Source organism: Mustela putorius, unplaced genomic scaffold, assembly GCF_011764305.1.
Source record: "Mustela putorius furo isolate JIRA1106 unplaced genomic scaffold, ASM1176430v1.1 tig00003976_pilon_pilon_pilon, whole genome shotgun sequence".
In the NCBI taxonomy this organism is placed as follows: domain Eukaryota; kingdom Metazoa; phylum Chordata; class Mammalia; order Carnivora; family Mustelidae; genus Mustela; species Mustela putorius.
In genome coordinates, this window is record NW_025422118.1 from 3,363,669 (window position 1) to 3,384,322 (window position 20,654).

General features: G+C 36.7%; 1 protein-coding gene across 1 annotated transcript in view; it reads left to right on the forward strand.

The window, feature by feature from the left end:
• Nucleotides 1-20,654, forward strand: part of LOC101691786 (disintegrin and metalloproteinase domain-containing protein 18-like) — a 204,420-nt gene that overhangs the window by 10,488 nt on the left and 173,278 nt on the right. The window contains exons 4-6 of the mRNA XM_045070988.1: nt 14,921-14,999; nt 15,405-15,481; nt 16,651-16,828. Of these exons, the coding sequence (XP_044926923.1) occupies nt 14,921-14,999; nt 15,405-15,481; nt 16,651-16,828 (334 nt within the window). The remainder of the gene's footprint in view (nt 1-14,920; nt 15,000-15,404; nt 15,482-16,650; nt 16,829-20,654) is intronic.

Sequence of the window (20,654 nt, forward strand, 5' to 3'; positions counted from 1 at the left end):
TCAATACTACCCCTATATATAAACCAGTTTTAATCCCCCTTTATCTCAGGAAAGTTGAGTCCTTTAACAAAGACACCAAGATACACCCAGGAAGAATCAAAATAACATTCCTTGGCCACACTGAGAATTTATAACCACCCTCCCATCTTTTTCTTATGTCAGTATTTCTGTGTATTTGTTTTTGTTCTGGTAGTATATAAATCTTATACTTCTGGTTCATTTTTGCTGGGTTCCTCTTTTTTTGGGGGGGTCAGTTTTTGTTTGTATGCTTTATAAATGTTACCTTTGTGGCCCATTCAGGCTGGGTTTTGTTTTGTTTTGTTTTGTTCCCTCTCCTTCTCTCTCTCTTTTTCTTTTTGCTTTCTTTTTGGCAGTGAATCCCGATTGCTCAGAAATATTCCAGGGTGCACCCTGCCTGCACCACAGTTGATACATTCAACTATACATGTTCTCAGCCATCTTTCACCAAAATGACTAGGAGGAAGAATGCCCAAAAGAGGAAAAATTCAGAGACTTTGCCCTCTCCATCAGAGCTGTTGGATATGGACATAAACTGTATATCTGAAAGGGAATTCAGGCTAACAATTATCTAGGCAATGGCTAGGTTGGAGAAAAACTTTAATGACAAAATGTAATTGATTAGGGCAGAAATGAAAGCCACCAGGGAAGACGTTAACGATGCTCTCAATGAGATCCAATCAGGATTCTCTAACAGCTAGGGTAACTGAGGCAGAAGATAGAATTAGTGATCTAGAGGACAAACTGATAGAGAAAAAGTATCAGGAGGAGGGTGGGAACAAACAACTTAGAAGCCATGAAAACAATTAGGGAAATAAATGACGCTATGAAATGTTGCAAGGTCAGAATTATTGGAATCCCTGAGAGTGAGGAGAAAGAAAGAAGACTAAAGAATATAGTTGAATAAATTCTCCATTTAAATTTTCCCAATCTGGTGAATGGAAACGACGTTCGTGTCCTAGAGGCAGAAAGCTTCCCCCCAAGATCACAGAATATAGAAAGAACTCGAGACACCTGATTGCAAAAATGATAAATCATAATGTTAGACAGGAGCTCTTGAAAGCAGCTAGGGGAAGAGATTCCTTACATACAGAGCAGGATCCATCAGAATAAGGTCAGACATGTCCACAGAAACCTGACAAGCCAGAAAGGGTTAGCAAGATGTATTCAGGGCACTAAATGAAAAGAACATGCAACCAAGAATACTTTATCCAGCAAGACTGACATTCAAAATGGATGGAGAGATAAAGAGCTTCCAAGACCAGCAAGGTTTAAAAGAGTATGTGGAGGGAGGAGTCAAGATGGCGGAGAAGTAGCAGGCTGAGACTACTTCAGCTAGCCAGGGATCAGCTAGATAGCTTATCTAAAGATTGCAAACACCTGAAAATCCATTGGCAGATCAAAGAGAAGAAGAACAGCAATTCTGGAAACAGAAAAACAACCTCTTTCTGAAAGGTAGGACCAGTGGAGAACTGAATCCAAAGCGACGGGAAGATAGACCCCGGGGGGAGGGGCCGGCTCCCGGCAAGCGGCGGAGCAACGGCGCACAAAATCAGGACTTTTAAAAGTCTGTTCCGCTGAGGGACATCACTCCAGAGGCTAAACCGGGGCGAAGCCCACGCGAGTGCAGCATGGCCTCAGGTCCCGCAGGGTTACAGAAGGATTGGGGGTGTCTGAGTGTCGCAGAGCTTGCGGGTATTGGAACGGGAAAGCCGGCTACAGAGACAGAGCCGACGGTAAGCTCGCAGCTCGGGGTTACCTTGAACAGGTCGCAGGCTCGGTGAGCTCGGAGCGCGGCCGGAGGTCAGGCAGACAGGAGTAACTGGGCGCTATTCTCTGAGCGCGCACTGAGGAGTGGGGCCCTGGGCTCTCGGCTCCTCTGGGCCGGAGGCCAGGAGGCCACCATTTGTGTTCCCGTCCTCTGGAACTCTACAGAAAGCGCTCAGGGAACAAAAGCTCCTGAAAGCAAACCTGAACGGATTACTCACCCCGGCCCCAAATAAGGGCAGTGCAATTCCACCTGGAGCAAAGACACTTGAGAATCACTACAACAGGCCCCTCCCCCAGAAGATCAACAAGAAATCCAGCCGAGACCAAGTTCACCTACCAAGAAGTGTGGTTTCAATACCAAGGAGAGCAGCAGAATTCCAGAGGAGGAGAAAGCAAAGCACGGAACTCATGGCTTTCTCCCTGTGATTTTTTTTAGTCTTGCAGTTAATTTAATTTTTTTCTTTTTTATTTTTTTTTCTCGCCTTCTGGTTAAATTTTTTTTTTAACTTTTACCTTATTCTTTTTTAACGTGTTTTAATTAGTTTATCTAATATATATATTTTTTCTTATTTATATTTTTCTTATTTGTTTTTTTTTTTTAATTCTTTTCTTTTTTTTTTTTTTTTTTTTTTTTTTCTTTCTTCCTTTTTGAACCTCTTTTTTATCCCCTTTCTCCCCCCTCACGATTTGGGATCTCTTCTAATTTGGTTAAAGCATATTTTCCTGGGGTTGTTGCCACCCTTTTAGTATTTTACTTGCTCCTTCATATACTCTTATCTGGACAAAATGACAAGGTGGAAAAATACACTACAAAAAAAGAACATGAGGCAATACCGAAGGCTAGGGACTTAATCAATACAGACATTGGTAATATGTCAGATCTAGAGTTCAGAATGACAATTCTCAAGGTTCTAGCCAGGCTCGAAAAAGGCATGGAAGATATTAGAGAAACCCTCTCGAGAGATATAAGAGCCCTTTCTGGAGAAATAAAAGAACTAAAATCTAACAAGTTGAAATCAAAAAAGCTATTAATGAGGTGCAATCAAAGTGGGAGCTCTCACTGCTAGGATAAATGAGGCAGAAGAAAGAATTAGTGATATAGAAGACCAAATGATAGAGAATAAAGAAGCTGAGCAAAAGAGGGACACACAGCTACTGGACCACGAGGGGAGAATTCGAGAGATAAGTGACACTATAAGACGAAACAACATTAGAATAATTGGGATTCCAGAAGAAGAAGAAAGAGAGAGGGGAGCAGAAGGTATTCTGGAGAGAATTATTGGGGAGAATTTCCCCAATATGGCAAAGGGAACAAGCATCAAAATTCAGGAGGTTCAGAGAACGCCCCTCAAAATCAATAAGAATAGGCCCACACCCCGTCACCTAATAGTAAAATTTACAAGTCTCAGTGACAAAGAGAAAATCCTGAAAGCAGCCCGGAAAAGAAGTCTGTAACATACAATGGTAAAAATATTAGATTGGCAGCTGACTTATCCACAGAGACCTGGCAGGCCAGAAAGAGCTGGCATGATATTTTCAGAGCACGAAACAAGAAAAACATGCAGCCAAGAATACTATATCCAGATAGGCTATCATTGAAAATAGAAGGAGAGATTAAAAGCTTCCAGGACAAACAAAAACTGAAAGAATTTGCAAACACCAAACCAGCTCTACAGGAAATCTTGAAAGGAGTCCTCTAAGCAAAGAGAGAGCCTACAAGTGGTAGATCAGAAAGGAATAGAGACCATATACAGTAACAGTCACCTTACAGGCAATACAATGGCACTAAATTCATATCTCTCAATAGTTACCCTGAATGTGAATGGGCTAAATGCCCCTGTCAAAAGACACAGGGTATCAGAATGGATAAAAAAACAAAACCCATCTATATGTTGCCTCCAAGAAACTCATTTTAAGCCCAAAGACACCTCCAGATTTAAAGTGAGGGGGTGGAAAAGAATTTACCATGCTAATGGACATCAGAAGAAAGCAGGAGTGGCAATCCTTATATCAGATCAATTAGATTTTAAGCCAAAGACTATAATAAGAGATGAGGAAGGACACTATATCATACTCAAAGGGTCTGTCCAACCAGAAGATTTAACAATTTTAAATATCTATGCCCCCGACACGGGAGCAGCCAACTATATAAACCAATTAATAACAAAATCAAAGAAACACATCAACAATAATACAATAATAGTAAGGGACTTTAACACTCCCCTCACTGAAATGGACAGATCATCCAAGCAAAAGATCAGCAAGGAAATAAAGGCCTTAAATGACACACTGGACCAGATGGACATCACAGATATATTCAGAACATTTCATCCCAAAGCAACAGAATACACATTCTTCTCTAGGGCACATGGAACATTCTCCAGAATAGATCACATCCTCGGTCCTAAATCAGGACTCAACTGATATGAAAAGAAAGGGATCATTCCCTGCATATTTTCAGACCACAATGCTCTGAGGCTAGAACTCAATCACAAAAGGAAGTTTGGAAAGAACCCAAATACATGGAGACTAAACAGCATCCTTCTAAAGAATGAATGGGTCAACTGGGAAATTAAAGAAGAATTGAAATAAATCATGGAAACAAATGATAATGAAAATCCAACGGTTAAAAATCTGTGGGACACAACAAAGGCAGTCCTGAGAGGAAAATATGTAGCGGTACAAGCCTTTCTCAAGAAACAAGAAAGTTCTCAGGTACACAAGCTAACCCTACACCTAAAGGAGCTGGAGAAAGAACAAGAAAGAAACCCTAAGCCCAGCAGGAGAAGAGAAATCATAAAGATCAGAGCAGAAATCAATGAAATAGAAACCAAAAAGACAATAGAGCAAATCAACGAAACTAGGAGCTGGTTCTTTGAAAGAATTAATAAAATTGAAAAACCCCTGGCCAGACTTATCAAAAAGAAAAGATAAACGACCCAAATAATTAAAATCATGAATGAAAGAGGAGAGATCACAATTAACACCAAAGAAATACAAACTATTATAAGGACATACTATGAGCAACTCTACGCCAACAAATTTGACAATCTGGAAGAAATGGATGCATTCCTAGAAACATATAAACTACCACAACTGAACCAGGAAGAAGTAAAAAGCCTGAACAGACCAATAACCAGTATGAGATTGAAACACTCATCAAAAATCTCCAAACAAACAAAAGCCCAGGGCCTGATGGCCTCCCGGGGGAATTCTACCAAACATTTAAAGAAGAACTAATTCCTATTCTCCTGAAACTGTTCCAAAAAATAGAAATGGAAGGAAAACTTCCAAACTCATTTTATGAGGCCAGCATCACCTTGATCCCAAAACCAGACAAGGATCCCATCAAAATAGAGAACTATAGACTAATATCCTTGATGAACACAGATGCAAAAATACTCAACAAAATACTAGCCAATAGGATTCAACAGTACATTAAAAGGATTATTCACCACGACCAAGTGGGATTTATCCCAGGGCTGCAAGGTTGGTTCAACATCCGCAAATCAGTCAATGTGATACAACACATCAATAAAAGAAAGAACAAGAACCATATGATACTCTCAATAGATGCTGAAAAAGCATTTGACAAAGTACAGCATCCCTTCCTGATCAAAACTCCTCAAAGTGTGGGGATAGAGGGCACATACCTCAATATCATCAAAGCCATCTATGAAAAACCCACCGCAAATATCATTCTCAATGGAGAAAAACTGAAAGCTTTTCTGCTAAGGTCAGGAACACGGCAGGGATGTCCATTATCACCATTGCTATTCAACATAGTACTAGAGGTCCTAGCCTCAGCAATCAGACAACAAAAGGAAATTAAAGGCATCCAAATCGGCAAAGAAGAAGTCAAATTATCACTCTTCGCAGATGATATGATACTCTATGTGGAAAACCCAAAAGACTCCACTCCAAAACTGCTAGAACGTGTACAGGAATTCAGTAAAGTGTCAGGATATAAAATCAATGCACAGAAATCAGTTGCATTTCTCTACACCAACAGCAAGACAGAAGAAAGAGAAATTAAGGAGTCAATCCCATTTACAATTGCACCCAAAACCATAAGATACCTAGGAATAAACCTAACCAAAGAGACACAGAATCTATACTCAGCAAACTATAAAGTACTCATGAAAGAAATTGAGGAAGACACAAAGAAATGGAAAAATGTTCCATGCTCCTGGATTGGAAGAATAAATATTGTGAAAATGTCTATGCTACCTAAAGCAGTCTACACATTTAATGAAATCCCTATAAAAGTACCATCCATCTTTTTCAAAGAAATGGAACAAATAATTCTAAAATTTATATGGAACCAGAAAAGACCTCGAATAGCCAAAGGGATATTGAAAAAGAAATCCAACGTTGGGTGCATCACAATTCCAGACTTCAAGCTCTATTACAAAGCTGTCATCATCAAGACAGCATGGTACTGGCACAAAAACAGACACATAGATCAATGGAACAGAATAGAGAGCCCAGAAATAGACCCTCAACTCTATAGTCAACTAATCTTTGACAAAGCAGGAAAGAATGTCCAATGGAAAAAAGACAGCCCCTTCAATAAATGGTGCTGGGAAAATTGGACAGCCACATGCAGAAAAATGAAATTGGACCATTTCCTTACACCACACACAAAAATAGACTCAAATGGATGAAGGAACTCAATGTGTGAAAGGAATCCATCAAAATCCTTGAGGAGAACACAGGCAGCAACCTCTTCAACCTCAGCCGCAGCAACATCTTCCTAGGAACAACGCCAAAGGCAAGGGAAGCAAGGGCAAAAATGAACTATTGGGATTTCATCAAGATCAAAAGCTTTTGCACAGCAAAGGAAACAGTTAACAAAACCAAAAGACAACTGACAGAATGGGAGAAGATATTTGCAAACGACATATCAGATAAAGGACTAGTGTCCAGAATCTATAAAGAACTTAGCAAACTCAACACCCAAAGAACAAATAATCCAATCAAGAAATGGGCAGTGGACATGAACAGACATTTCTGCAAAGAAGACATCCAGATGGCCAACAGTCACATGAAAAAGTGCTCCATATCACTCGGCATCAGGGAAATACAAATCAAAACCACAATGAGATAGCACCTCACACCAGTCAGAATGGCTAAAATCAACAAGTCAGGAAATGACAGATGATGGCGAGGATGTGGAGAAAGGGGAACCCTCCTACACTGTTGGTGGGAATGCAAGCTCGTGCAGCCACTCTGGAAAACAGCATGGAGGTTCCTCAAAATGCTGAAAATAGAATTGCCCTATGACCCCGCAATTGCACTATTGGGTATTTACCCTAAAGATACAAATGTAGTGATCCAAAGGGGCACATGCATCCGAATGTTTATAGCAGCAATGTCCACAATAGCCGAACTATGGAAAGAACCTAGATGTCCATCAACAGATGAATGGATCAAGAAGATGTGGTATATATACACAATGGAGTACTATGCAGCCATCAAAAGAAATGAAATCTTGCCATTTGCGACAACATGGATGGAACTAGAGCGTATCATGCTTAGCGAAATAAGTCAAGCAGAGAAAGACAACTGTCATATGATCTCCCTGATATGAGGAAGTGGTGATGCAACATGGGGGCTTAAGTGGGTAGGAGAAGAATAAATGAAACAAGATGGGATTGGGAGGGAGACAAACCATACATGACTCTTAATCTCACAAAAGAAACTGAGGGTTGCTGGGGGGCAGGGGGTTTGGGAGAAGGGACTGGGATTATGGACATTGGGGAGGGTATGTGCTTTGGTGAGTGCTGTGAAGTGTGTAAACCTGGTGATTCACAGACCTGTACCCCTGGGGATAAAAATATATGTTTATAAAAAAAAATTAGAAAAACAAAACATAAAAAAGAGTATGTGACCACCAAGCTGGCACTACATGGAATTTTAACGGGGGTTCTATAAAAGAGGAAAAAACCCAAGAATATCATTGGACAGAAATTTATGGAGACAATCTATAGAAACAAAGACTTCACAGGTAACATGATATCAATAAAAACGTATCTCTCAATAATCTCAATGTGAATGACCTAAATGCACCCATAAAATTCCACAAAGTTGCAGATTGGTCAAAATGATAGGACCCATCCATGTTGTCTATATGAGACTCATTTTGAACCTAAGGATACATCCAGACTGAAAGTGAAGGTATGGAGAAGCATCTTTCAAGCCAATAGGCTTCAAATTCTCATATCAGATAGCAATTCTCATATCAGATAAATTAGATTTTAAACTAAAGACTGTAGCCAAAGATATAGAAGGACACTACATCATTCTTAAAGGGTCTATCCACCAAGGAGATCTAACAATTATAAATATTTATGCCCCCAGTATAGGAGCAGCCAACTATATAAGACAAATGTTAATCAAGATAAAGAGTCATATTGATATGAATACATTAAGAGTAGGGCAAATTAACACACCACTCTCAGTAATAGAGAGATTATCCAAGCAGAAAGTCAATAAAGAAACAAGAGCATTGCATGACACATTGGATCAGATGGACCTCATAGATATATACAGAACATTCCACCATAAAACAACAGTATACTCATTAATCTTGAGTGCACATGGAACCCTCTCCAGAATAGACCACATACTGGGTCACAAATCAGGGCTCAACCAATACCAAAAGAATGAGATGATTCCCCGCATATTCTCAGATCACAATGCTTTGAAACTGGAGCTCAACCACAAGAAAATCTTTGGGTTGCAGCAAAGGTGGTCCAAAGGGGGAAATACATAGCTATCCAAGCCTCCCTCAAAAAAATGAAAATCCAGAGTACACCAGCTTTCCTTACACCTCAAAGAACTGGAGAATCAACAACAAATTAAGCCAACCCCACACACAAGAAGGGAAATAACCAAGATTAGAGCAGAGATCAATGAGAGACAAACTAGAGATATAGTAGAATGCATCAGTGAAACTAGAAGCTTTTTTTTTGAAAGAATCAATAAGATCAATAAACTATAGACCAAACTAATCCAAAAGAAAAGAAAGAAGACCCATATTAATAAAATTATGAATGAAAAGGGAGAGATCACAACACAAGGAAATAGAAACAATCATCAGAAATTATTATCAATAGTTATATGCCAATAAGTTAAGCAACCTAGATGGAATAGATGCATTCCTGAAAACCTACAAAACCTACAAACTTCCAAAACTGAATCAGGAAGAAATTGACAACCTGAATATCTAGTAACAAGATCAAAGCAGTGATCAAAAACCTCCCCAAAAAACAAGAGCTCAGGACCTGATGGATTCCCTGGGGAATTCTACCAAACATTCAAAGAAGAAATAATACCTATTCTCCTGACGCTATTTCAAAACATTGAAACAGAAGGAAAACTTTAGACTCTTTCTATGAAGCCAGCATTACCCTGATCCCCAAACCAGGCAAAGACCCCACCAAAAAGGAGAATTTTAGACCAATATCCCTGATGAATACAGATGCCAAGATTCTCAAGAAGAACCTAGCTAATAGGAGTCAACAGTACATTAAAAAGATTATACATGACCAGGTGGTATTTATCCATGGGTTGCAAGGGTGGTTCAACATTTGCAAATCAATCAATGTGATAGAATAAATCAATAAGAGAGAAGAACCACATGGTTCTCTCAATTGATGCAGAAAAAGCATTTGACAAAATCCAGTATCTGTTCCTGATTAAAATGCTTCAAAGTATAGGGATAGAAGGAACATTCCTCAACTTCATAAAATCTATCTATGAAAAACCCACAGCGAATATCACCCTCAATGAGAAAAAGCTGACAACCTTCCCTCTGAGATCAGGAACACGACAAGGATGCCCACTCACACCACTCTTGTTCAACATAGTATTAGAAGTCCTAGCAACAGTAATTAGACAAAAAAGAGAAATAAAATGTATTTAGATTGGCAAAGAAGAAGTCAAACTCTCTCTCTTCACAGATAACATGATACTTTATATGGAAAGCCCAAAACACTCCATCCCCAAACTACTAGAACTCATTCAGTAATTCAGTAATGTGGCAGGATATAAAATCAATGTACAGAAATCAGTTGCTCTCTTATACACCAACATTGAAAATACAGAAAGGGAAATGAGAGAATTGATTCCATTTACTATAGCACCAAGAACCATAAAATATCTGGAAATAAACCTAACCAAAGAGGTAAAGGATCTGTACTTGAGGAACTACAGAACACTCATGAAAGAGATTGAATAAGACACAAAAAGATGGAAGACTATGCCATGCTCATAAACATTGTTAAAATGTCTATACTGTCTAGAGCAATCTATACTTTCAATGCCATTCCGATCAAAATTCCATGGGCATTTTTCAAAGAGCTGGAGCAAACAATCCTAAAATTTGTATGGAATCAGAAGATACCCCAAATTGTACAGTGTGGAGATTCCTCAAGAAATTAAACATAGAGCTTCCCTATGACCCTGCAATTACATTACTGGGTATTTACCCCAAAGATACAGATGTAGTGAAAAGAAGGGCCATCTGTACCCCAATGTTTATAGCAGCAATGGCCATGGTCACCAAACTATGAAAAGAACCAAGATGCCCTTCAACGGACAAATGGATAAGGAAGATGCAGTCTATATACACAATGAAGTATTATGCCTCCATCAGAAAGGATAAATACCCAACTTTTGTAGCAACATGGACGTGACTGGAAGAGATTATGCTGAGTGAAATAAGCAGAGAGAGCCAATTATCATATGGTTTCACTTATTTGTGGAACATAACAAATAACATGGAGGACATGGGGAGATTGAGAGGAGAAGGGAGTTAAGGGAAATTGAAAGGGGCGGAGAACCATGAGAGACTATGGACACTGAAAAACAACCTGAGGGTTTTGAAGGGGCGGGGGGGTGGGAGGTTGGGAGAACCAGGTAATGGGTATTGGGGAGGGCACATATTGCATGGAGCACTGGGTGTGGTGCAAAAACAATGAATACTGTTACACTGAAAAGAAATAAGAAAAAATAAAATAAAAAATAGGAAGACAAGAAAGAAAACCAATGAAATAAAAAAGTGATTTTTTTGGAAAAAAAAAAAGATACTACAAATTGCTAAGGAAATGTTGAAAAAGAAAAACAAAACTGGGGGAATCATGTTGCCTGATTTCAAGCTTTACTACAAAGCTGTGATCACCAAGACAGCATGGTACTGGCATAAAAACAGATACCTAGACTAGTGGAACAGAGTAGAGAGCCCAGATATGGACCCTCAACTCTATGGTCAAATAATCTTCAACAAAGCAAGAAAAAAATATACAGTGGAGAAAAGACAGTCTGCTCAATAAATGGTGCTGGGAAAATTGGACAGCTATGTGTGGAAGAATGAAACTCGACCATTCTCTTACACCATACACAAATATAAGCTTGAAATGGATAAAAGACCTCAATATGAGGCAGGAATCCATCAGAATCTTAGAGGAGAACATAGGCAGTAACCTTTCGACATCGGCCACAGCAACTTCTTTTAAGATGTCTCCAAAGGCAAGGGAAACAAAAGCGAAAATGAATTTTGGGGACTTCATCAAGATCAAAACCTTCTGCACAGCAAAGGAAACAGTCAACAAAACAAAGAGGCAATCCACGGAATGGGAGAGATATTCACAAATGACACTACAGACAAAGGGCTGATATCCAAGATCTATAAAGAACTCCTCAAACTCAACACACTCAAAACAGATAATCATGTCAAAAAAATGGGTAGAAGACATGAACAGACACTTCCCCAATGAAGACATACAAATGGCTAACAGACACATGAAAAAATGTTCATCGTCACTAGCCATCAGAGAGAGTCAAATCAAAACCAGATTGAGGTAACACCTTACATCTGTTAGAATGTCAAAATTAACAAGACAGTCAAACAACACGTGTTGGAGAGGATGTGGAGAAAGGGGAACCCTCTTACACTGTTGGGGGGAATGCAAGTTGGTGCAGACACTTTGGAAAACAGTGTGGATATTCTTTAAGAAATTAAAAATAGAGTTACCCTATGACCCCCTAATTGCACTACTGGGTATTTACCCCAAAGATACAGATGTAGTGAAAAGAAGGGCCATCTGTACCCCAGTGTTCATAGCAGCAAGGGCCACAGTCCCCAAACTTTGGAAAGAACCAAGATGCCCTTCAATGGATGAATGAATAAGGAAGATGTGGTCCATATTTACAATGGAATATTATTCTCCATCAGAAAAGATGATATCCAACTTTTGTGTCAACATGGATGGGACTAGAAGAGATTATGCTGAGTGAAATAAGTCAAGCAGAATCGATTATCATATGGTTTCACTTATCTGCTAAGCATAAGGAATAACACAGAGCACATGGGGAGATGGAGAGTAGAAGGGAGTTGGGGGAAATCAGAGGGGGAGACGAAGCATGAGAAACTTTGGACTCTGAGAAAGAAACCGAGGGTTTTGGAGGGAGGGAATGGGACTGGGGTGAGCCTGGTGGTGGGTTTTATGGAGGGCACATATTGCATGGAGCACTGGGTGTGGGTGCATAAACAATGAATTCTGGAACACTGAAAATAAATTTAAAAAAAATAAAAAATAAATAAAAAATAAAAAATTTAAATTTTAAAAAAGTTTTTAAAAGTGTGCCTGATGTAAAATCAATCTTAATTATGCATCAAGTGGTTATTGGTGGGAAATTCAACTAATGACATATTTTATGAATGTGTTAATTATATTTGCATTTATTTTTAACAACTTTATTGGGTACATTCATATATCATAAAGCTCACTCAAGTGTATAATTCAATAATTTTTAATAACTATATACAGTATTGAAACCAGCTACCATAAATCAGTTGTAGAACATTTTATATCCTATGTAAGATCCTCATGCCATTTCACATTTAATCCCTGTTTCCACCCACCACTCCAGGCAACACTCATGCAATCAACATACTTTCTGTCTCCTAATTTGCAGTTTCTCAAAATTTCATGCAAGTGGAGCCAAACAGCCTCTTCTTTGCCTGCTTTGAAAATATATATTTGTAACTACTGCAATTTGTCTGCCTTACATCTCCGTAGTTGAACAACATGGAAGAAAACTCCTCATTTATGACTATTCTCACCTAATTCATGATCATTAAACCTATGTTGGTCTTTAATGTCTGTAAAACTCAATTATAATAAGAAACTTCTTCATGTTTCTGAATGCCAGTTATTTTTTAGTCTTCATTTTTCTTGACCAAATGGCAGTATTTTGTCTAGCTGATCAGTATCTCCTCCAAAAATACTTTCTTTATTTGGCTTCCAGAACACTGCAGACTTCTGGTTTAATTCTTACCATTGTGTTTACTCTCTCAGTTTTCTTTGTTTCATCTTGTTTGTTTTTTAGATTCTTCCCCATCTCTCCAATCTTAGAATACTCCATGGTACTTTTCTTGGATCTTGTTTTCCCTCACTGCATTCAATCATCTGGTTATTTCATCCCCTCTTGCAGTTTTAAATACATCCATGTATTGATTACTCCCAAGTTATATCTCTACTTTCTTCCTCTCCAATGAACACCTACTTGTTTATCTGACTACTTATTTGACAATCTGGTGTTTGCTAGAATTCTCATACTTATCATATCCATACTGTACTTCTTTTTTTTAAAAAAAAAGATTTATTGGGACGCCTGGGTGGCTCAGTTGGTTAAGCAGCTGCCTTCGGCTCAGGTCAAGATCCCAGGGTCCTGGGATCGAGTCCCACATCGGGCTCCTTGCTTGGCAGGGAGCCTGCTTCTCCCTCTGCCTCTGCCTGCCTCTCTGTCTGCCTGTGCTCGCTCGCTCTCTCTCCCTGTCTCTGACAAATAAATAAAATCTTAAAAAAAAAAAAAAGATTTATTTATTTGACAGACAGAGATCACAAGTAGGCAGAGAGGCAGGCAGAGAAAGAGGGGCTCCCGCTGAGCAGAGAGCCTAATGCGGGGCTCGATTCCAGGACCCTGAGATCATCACCCAAGCCAAAGGCAGAGGCTTTAACCCACTGAGCCATCCAGGTGACCGCATAATGTACTTCTGATACTTTCCTAAGATTTATTCCTTCCTACAGTCATCTCAGTAAATGGCAACTCTAGTTTCTCAAAACGAAATCTTGGAATCATGCTTGATATCAATTTTTTCTTTTGTTTTCCCTCACAATGCATTATTTCCCACAATAGGTTATTAAATTCCATGTTCAATCTTCAAAATATACTTGTAATTGGACCTCTACTATTGTTACTGTTTTAGTTCAAGTCACTATCATATCTTGCCTGGATAATAGCCTAATTGCTCTCTCTGCTTATTTACTCTACAGATAATTCTCAAGATAGCATTCAGTCTGATTCTATTAAAATGTTGGTCTGAGGGATGCCTGACTGGCTCAGTCAGAAGACTATGTGACTCTTGATATTAGGGTTGTGAGTCTGAGCCCCATGTAGGGTGTAAAGATGATGTAAATAAATAAAACTTTAAAAATAACATAAAATATTGGTCTGATCCTATCATATATCTGTATGAAATCTTCTAATGGCTTCTCATCTCTGTGACACTATCTCTTATTACTGTCTCTCATCTTCAATCAACATTTCATTCCAGTCACGCCACCCCTTAGCTGTTCTTTATATACCGAAGGCATATTTTGGCCTAAGGGTCTTTTCATTTTATCCTGTGTCTCAAATAACATATCTGTACAAATCCATGTGGTTTGTTTTCAGGTTCAGTTTATTCAGTGAGGTTTTTCATGCCATCCTATCTACCTTTGTAACCAAATTCCCTCACCCAGGCCTTATTTATAACATTTAACATCTAACATGCTAGCAGTATTTGTCTCTCACTCTCATGAAGACCAGTGGTTTTGTCTTTTGTTTACTGCTGTATCCCAATGCCTAGAAGAGCATCTATCAGTAGTAGGCACCTAGTAAATGTTTGTTAGATAAAGACATACATAGGCTCATATGTTAATATCTGATACAGAGGAGTCAGTATGCTCTAATTAAAGCAAATTATTATACAAACTTTAGGTTTTTCACATTTGTTTTTATTTTGATGTTTATATTAATATTAAATTCATGACTCAACCATTTTTATTTTTGTTTTTCTTAGCTCATTTTTATCCCAGGACTTTTTGATTTATACATATAATGAAACTGCATTTTTGCATTTAGAGTCTTCATATTTTAAGGTAAGCTCTAGATGTCACAGATATTTGTTTTCATATGTTTTTTTTTTTTTTTATTGACGTGGCCTTATCACTACCATTGGGATATGTCTATCCCATGATGACAATTTAATACAAATATTTTATTTTGCATAATTATGACCTGTTCTGTGGTTGATTGTTGTACATAAAAATAGTACATGATAGAGATAAAACCAGACCTGAAAGAATACTCATTGGCACCTTGGTGGTGCAAAATAAAGAGGATTATCAAATACCCTTTTTTCTTGAAAAGCTGCATTAACAAATCTATATGATACACAATCATTATTTTCAATTATTTTAACGTTTTTAATCTACTGTAATGTTAGCAAATACATTTTTATTCATAAAGAATTTATTTATTTACTTTTCCATACTGTTTTTTAGATACATTGCCATTACCAAGGATATTTTGCAGATATTCCAAATTCCCTTGCAACACTCAGCATTTGTTCTGGGCTCAGGTAATAGGATCTTACATGATACTTATACATGGAAAACTTTAAAATGAAACTTAGTGGCTAGCAGAAATAAATCTGGGAATGTTTAAGAAGAATATAAATCTGAGAGGTTGCTTTATATCAATATTAGCAGCTGAACTCTAGTGTCCATTCAAATGAAATCACTCCAGGGATTCCTGACTGGAGTTATTTTTTTTAAAGATACTGTGCAGAAGGGGATAGTTTCAGTAAAGGAAACTTTAGAACTAAATAATATTGTTGTTTTATCTTTCAACTATCTCAAATTGTTATGGAAAATGATATGAATTAATTATTTCAATACATACGTATTGTATGCTTTGAGTTTAGGTGCACTAAGTTTCAGACATAAATCAACTAATTAAGAAAGCCCCTGGGAGGTAAAAAGGCAGAAATAAGTTATTTTCATCAGTGGTGGTGGCAAGAGAAAGATACTAAGTTTATTAGAGGTAGTCTGGTCCAGAGCAAAGGAAAAAAAAAAAAAAAGATTCTCCAGATTCTCCCTAACTTCCTTTTGGTTTTGGTTGCCTGACTTCTAGAATTTGCTCATGTCAACTCAGAAAAATTGGCATTCGTTTAATGTGGTTTTCATAGATATCCACTTCTTTAAATATACACTCAATATACCTGCTTTCCCTTATTCTAAACTCTGAGAACATGACCATGATTGGAATTCTCAATAAGTACTTGATTTTCAACAAATACCTGATCTTAACTAATATATCTTGAATAAATATGACTACTATACAGGTAATATAAATTAATTTGAAATATATTTTTTCTTTAATATATGAGCAAAAGTAAGGTAAATGTGATATCTCAGTTACTAATGGTATACCAGAAAAATGGGAAAATAGAGTGTGTTCATAATGTGTTTCTTACTGTATTTCAAACTGCAGTTTCTATTGATTTCATCTTTATAATTTCCATGCCTTTGTTGATGTTCTTTATTTATTGAGACATCATTAAAATATTTCCCTTTAGTTGCTTATATATGGTTTCTTTCAGCTCTTTGAAATTATTTAAACACCTAGTTTAAAGTTTTTAAATTTAATCCTTTAAATTTTTTAAGTTTTTTTTTTTTCACATTTCAGATTATAGCTTTGATGGGATCACTTGTAGGGTTTTTATATCATTGCTTTCTAAATATTCAGGGGATTCCTTCAGTTTGAAAACATCAGCTATGGAATTGAGCCATTGGAATCTTCAGCACAATTTCAGCATGTAATTTATCAAGTGAAAAATGAGAATCCAACTATACCACTGTTAGCAGAAAATTATAGCAATATTTGGCAGAAAGAACAACCCTATAAAGATAATTTAAGCTTACAGGTAACATGATGATTCTAATGTAATAACATACTGTGAAATTATTTATGTAGAATTTTTTTGATTGTGGAAAGGAACTATTTAGCTATGGAAATATCAAATTTGATATCTTCTTTCTGACTTTTAAATAAAATGCCCATATTACATCTAAAATATATGAAAAATTACACAATAATGTATTTTAGGTTTATTATAATGTATTATGTAATATTTCTTGTTTTCTATCTTATTCCAGCAAAAATGGAGATTTTTGAGTAAAATTTAGAAATACAGGAAGAATGAAATCACTATATAAATAAAGACAATAAAATAAGTCAAATTACCACTACCTTGCTTAAATTACTTTTAATATTTTTATTCAGTTTTGTGTACTGCTGGAACATATCTTTCTAAAATAGATAATCATTTATGTATTATTAAACTCTTAATTTACCTGTTAGTTGTATATAGAGTTCCTGTGTGACAAATGTTTTTCTTTCATCATTTGGAATATTTTAATTCACTGATTTATGGCCTCCATGATCACTGATGAAAAATTAACTGTCATTAATCTTATTGAAGATTCCTTTTACATGATGAGTCCCTTCTCTGTTGCTTATTCCAAGTTTCTCTCTTTATCTTTGGCTTGCCTCTTTTTAAAATGTATTTTTTGAGTGGTTCTTTTGAGTTTATCTAAGTTGGATTTGACTGAGCTTCTTTTTTGTGTACATTAATATTTTTCACCTGATTTGAGAAATCAGGGGCCACTAGTTCTTTGAATATTCTTTGTCCCTTCTACGTACCTTCTCACTTTCTGATACTCCCATTATGTGTATGTTAATATGCTTGACAGTGCCCCTTAGGTCTATTAGATATTGTTTATTTTGCTCCATTCTTGTTTCTTTCTCTTTTTTAGATGGTTTAATCTCAATAGATCAGTCTTCAAGTTCCTTGATTCTTTCTCTTGTCTGCCCATATATGATGTGGAGCCACTTTAATAGATATTGTATTTCAATTGTGTTTTTCAATACCAGAAATTCTATTTATTTCTTTTTAATAATTTTATGCCTTTTTTGATAGTCCATATTTAGTGAGACTTATTATAATACCCTCCTTCAGTTATTTATACATAACTCCTTTTAGCTCTTTAAAATTATTCAAAATACCTGATTTAAAGTATTTTTCTAGTAAATCCAATATCTAATCATCCTCAAAGACAGTTTCTGTTGACATTTTTCCTGTATATGGGTCATACTTTATGTCCTTTTCATGTCTCATAATTTTTTGAAAACTGAAACTAGTCACTCCAAGTAATACATGTGGTAACTCTGGAAATCACATACCCCTCCATCAAATATTATTGCTATTCATTGCAGTTACTATTTGTTTTGCAAATTTTTGACTGTTTCCCTGAAGTGCGTATTCTGTGTTGTATGTAGCCACTGACGTTGTATGTTAATGATCAGAGTTTTTTTTTTTTTTTTTTTTTTTTTTTAGAGTTCTTTAAATGCTTGGAATCAATAAGTTTCCCAGTTCTTTTTTTTTTTTTTTTTTAAGATTTTATTTATTTGACAGAGAGATCACAAGTAGGCAGAGAGGCAGGCAGAGAGAGAAAGGGAAGTAGACTCCCCATTGAGCAGAGAGCCTGATGTGGGGCTCAATCCCAGGACCCTGATATCATGATCTGAGCTGAAGGCAGAGGCTTAACCCACTGAGACACCCATGTGCCCCAAATTTCCCAGTTCTTGCTGAGAGTCTCTCTCTACCTTTTGGAGCATGACTTTGTCACTCATTCAGGCAGTTAACAACTGCACCTTTCCTTCATTTCTGCTTGCACAGAGCCTCAAGATCAATCAGAGGTGAGAGTTTAGGTCTTTCCTGAGTATGTGTACAGACTTGGGGATGCACTTAGTCTGATACATGTGTGTGGTCTGCCAGATTCCCAGAAATTGATCATAGCTTTTCAAAGCTCTGTATGAATATCTTATTCCTCAGCTTTAAGTTTTTTTGTTGGTCTGCTGTTTGCCTCACAGTCATTCACTGCCCCAGACAACTCAAAATGCCTATAGTTTCTAAAAGCAAATGTCTTTAGAAAAACTATGTAAAATGTGACTTAGGTCAATATGGACCTATTTTAGGAACAAAAGAGGTCAGGTCATGACATTTCTTTGGAAATGAGATTTTGAAGATGTTCCAGCCATGTTTTTTCTTTTTCTGGAAGTTGTCAGTCTACTTGTATTCACTGAAAATTTGAGCTATTAGTTTTCAACTAATAGGAGAAAATACTGGAGTGAATTCAAGTTCCACAAAAATCATAATTTTTACCCAGATCAGTTATTTTTCTTGAATAAACACTCCCTCTAACACTGCAAGCCATTTGTTAATTTCTAGAGATCTGAAAAAAAGTTGATTCTAAATTTTGGCAGTTCTTTTGTTGGCCTTATGTAGGGGATAATTTTTGATTCTTAATCTGATTTTAATTGATGTATTTTCATTTCTTGAGTTTTATATACCATGTATTTATAATCTTTTAATGTAACATTTAAAATTTTATCTTGCTATTCCTCCATTGACCCATGGGAATTTTAGAAGTATGCATACTTACACATTTTCTACATATCTTTCTTGGTACTTACATTTAATTGATTTTGATCATATTCAGGTAGTGCATTTGACTTTAGTATATGTGTTTGTCTATATATCTTGCAGTTTCGTGTAGTGTTTTATAGATGTTCATTAGGTCAATTTATTTGTATTCTTCAAAATTTATGTTTTCCACATTTTTTTTTCTTATAGGAATTCTATAGTTTGTGTCTGCTATCACAGCATCCTCCTGTGGGACATTTTGAGCTTTGTTCTGTACTTTTCATTTTCACATCATATTTCATTATTAATTCTTATTTAAAGTAATAGAAGATATGTTTGCCAAACCTTCACTAGGTAATCATTATTTTTGCCTAAAAATTAGAAAATTTTAATATTTTTTTTTCTCTGAAAGACAAGCAGGCAACAATTTTCTCTTTTCCAGATCATTCCTAACTGCATTTACACACACAGGCTTATCAAGAAGACAATTCAAAGGTATTCAGTGTTAAAATAATGTGTGCATAGACACCTGTGGATAGGGGCAACCAACTACTTTCCATACATTGGATTTTCTTCTTGCCTGTCCTTATCCCTTCTCTCTCTCTCTCGTGAAAGCTGAACATGTTACATAACACAGTAAGCAGTCGATATTGAATTAAATATTAACTTTAGGTTTGGAGATGAACATATCTTGTTGCTGGGACTTTGGCTTAAAATTTTCTGTTAATATAGTCAGAATATACATCTGTTTATGTATGTTTTTGCTTTTGCTACTCTTAGTGTACTTACAACAGCTTCACATTGTTTTTAGCAATTACTTTTTGTTAAATTTTGTTAATTTTTGAGAGGAATCCTGTTCTGTATAGCTTTGTATTTTTCCACTTGACTGTTTTGGGATTTTTAGATAAAATCTGTCTCCTCCAAATCTTCCTGCTCTCTTTCCTGTTTTGTTTTGTTTTGTTTTGTTTTGTTTTGTTTTTGGTACATTTTAGCGCAGGTCATAGATTTGGCATGGAGCAGAGAACAGAGGGATTCTCTGATATTTGGATTAAAACTCAATGTTAGGAAGGCACTGTGAACCTGGATATGGGAACGTAGTCTTCACAAATGTCACCAACATTCTTCTCCAGATGTAATACTGGGCCTAACAGGTATTCCTTACTGTTCTTACAGAATTAGACCTTTTTATTCATTTTCCTATCCTGGCTGTAGTTTTTATCAGTGCCTTCAAGACATAAATCTCTTTCCACTTTTTCTGATAGAT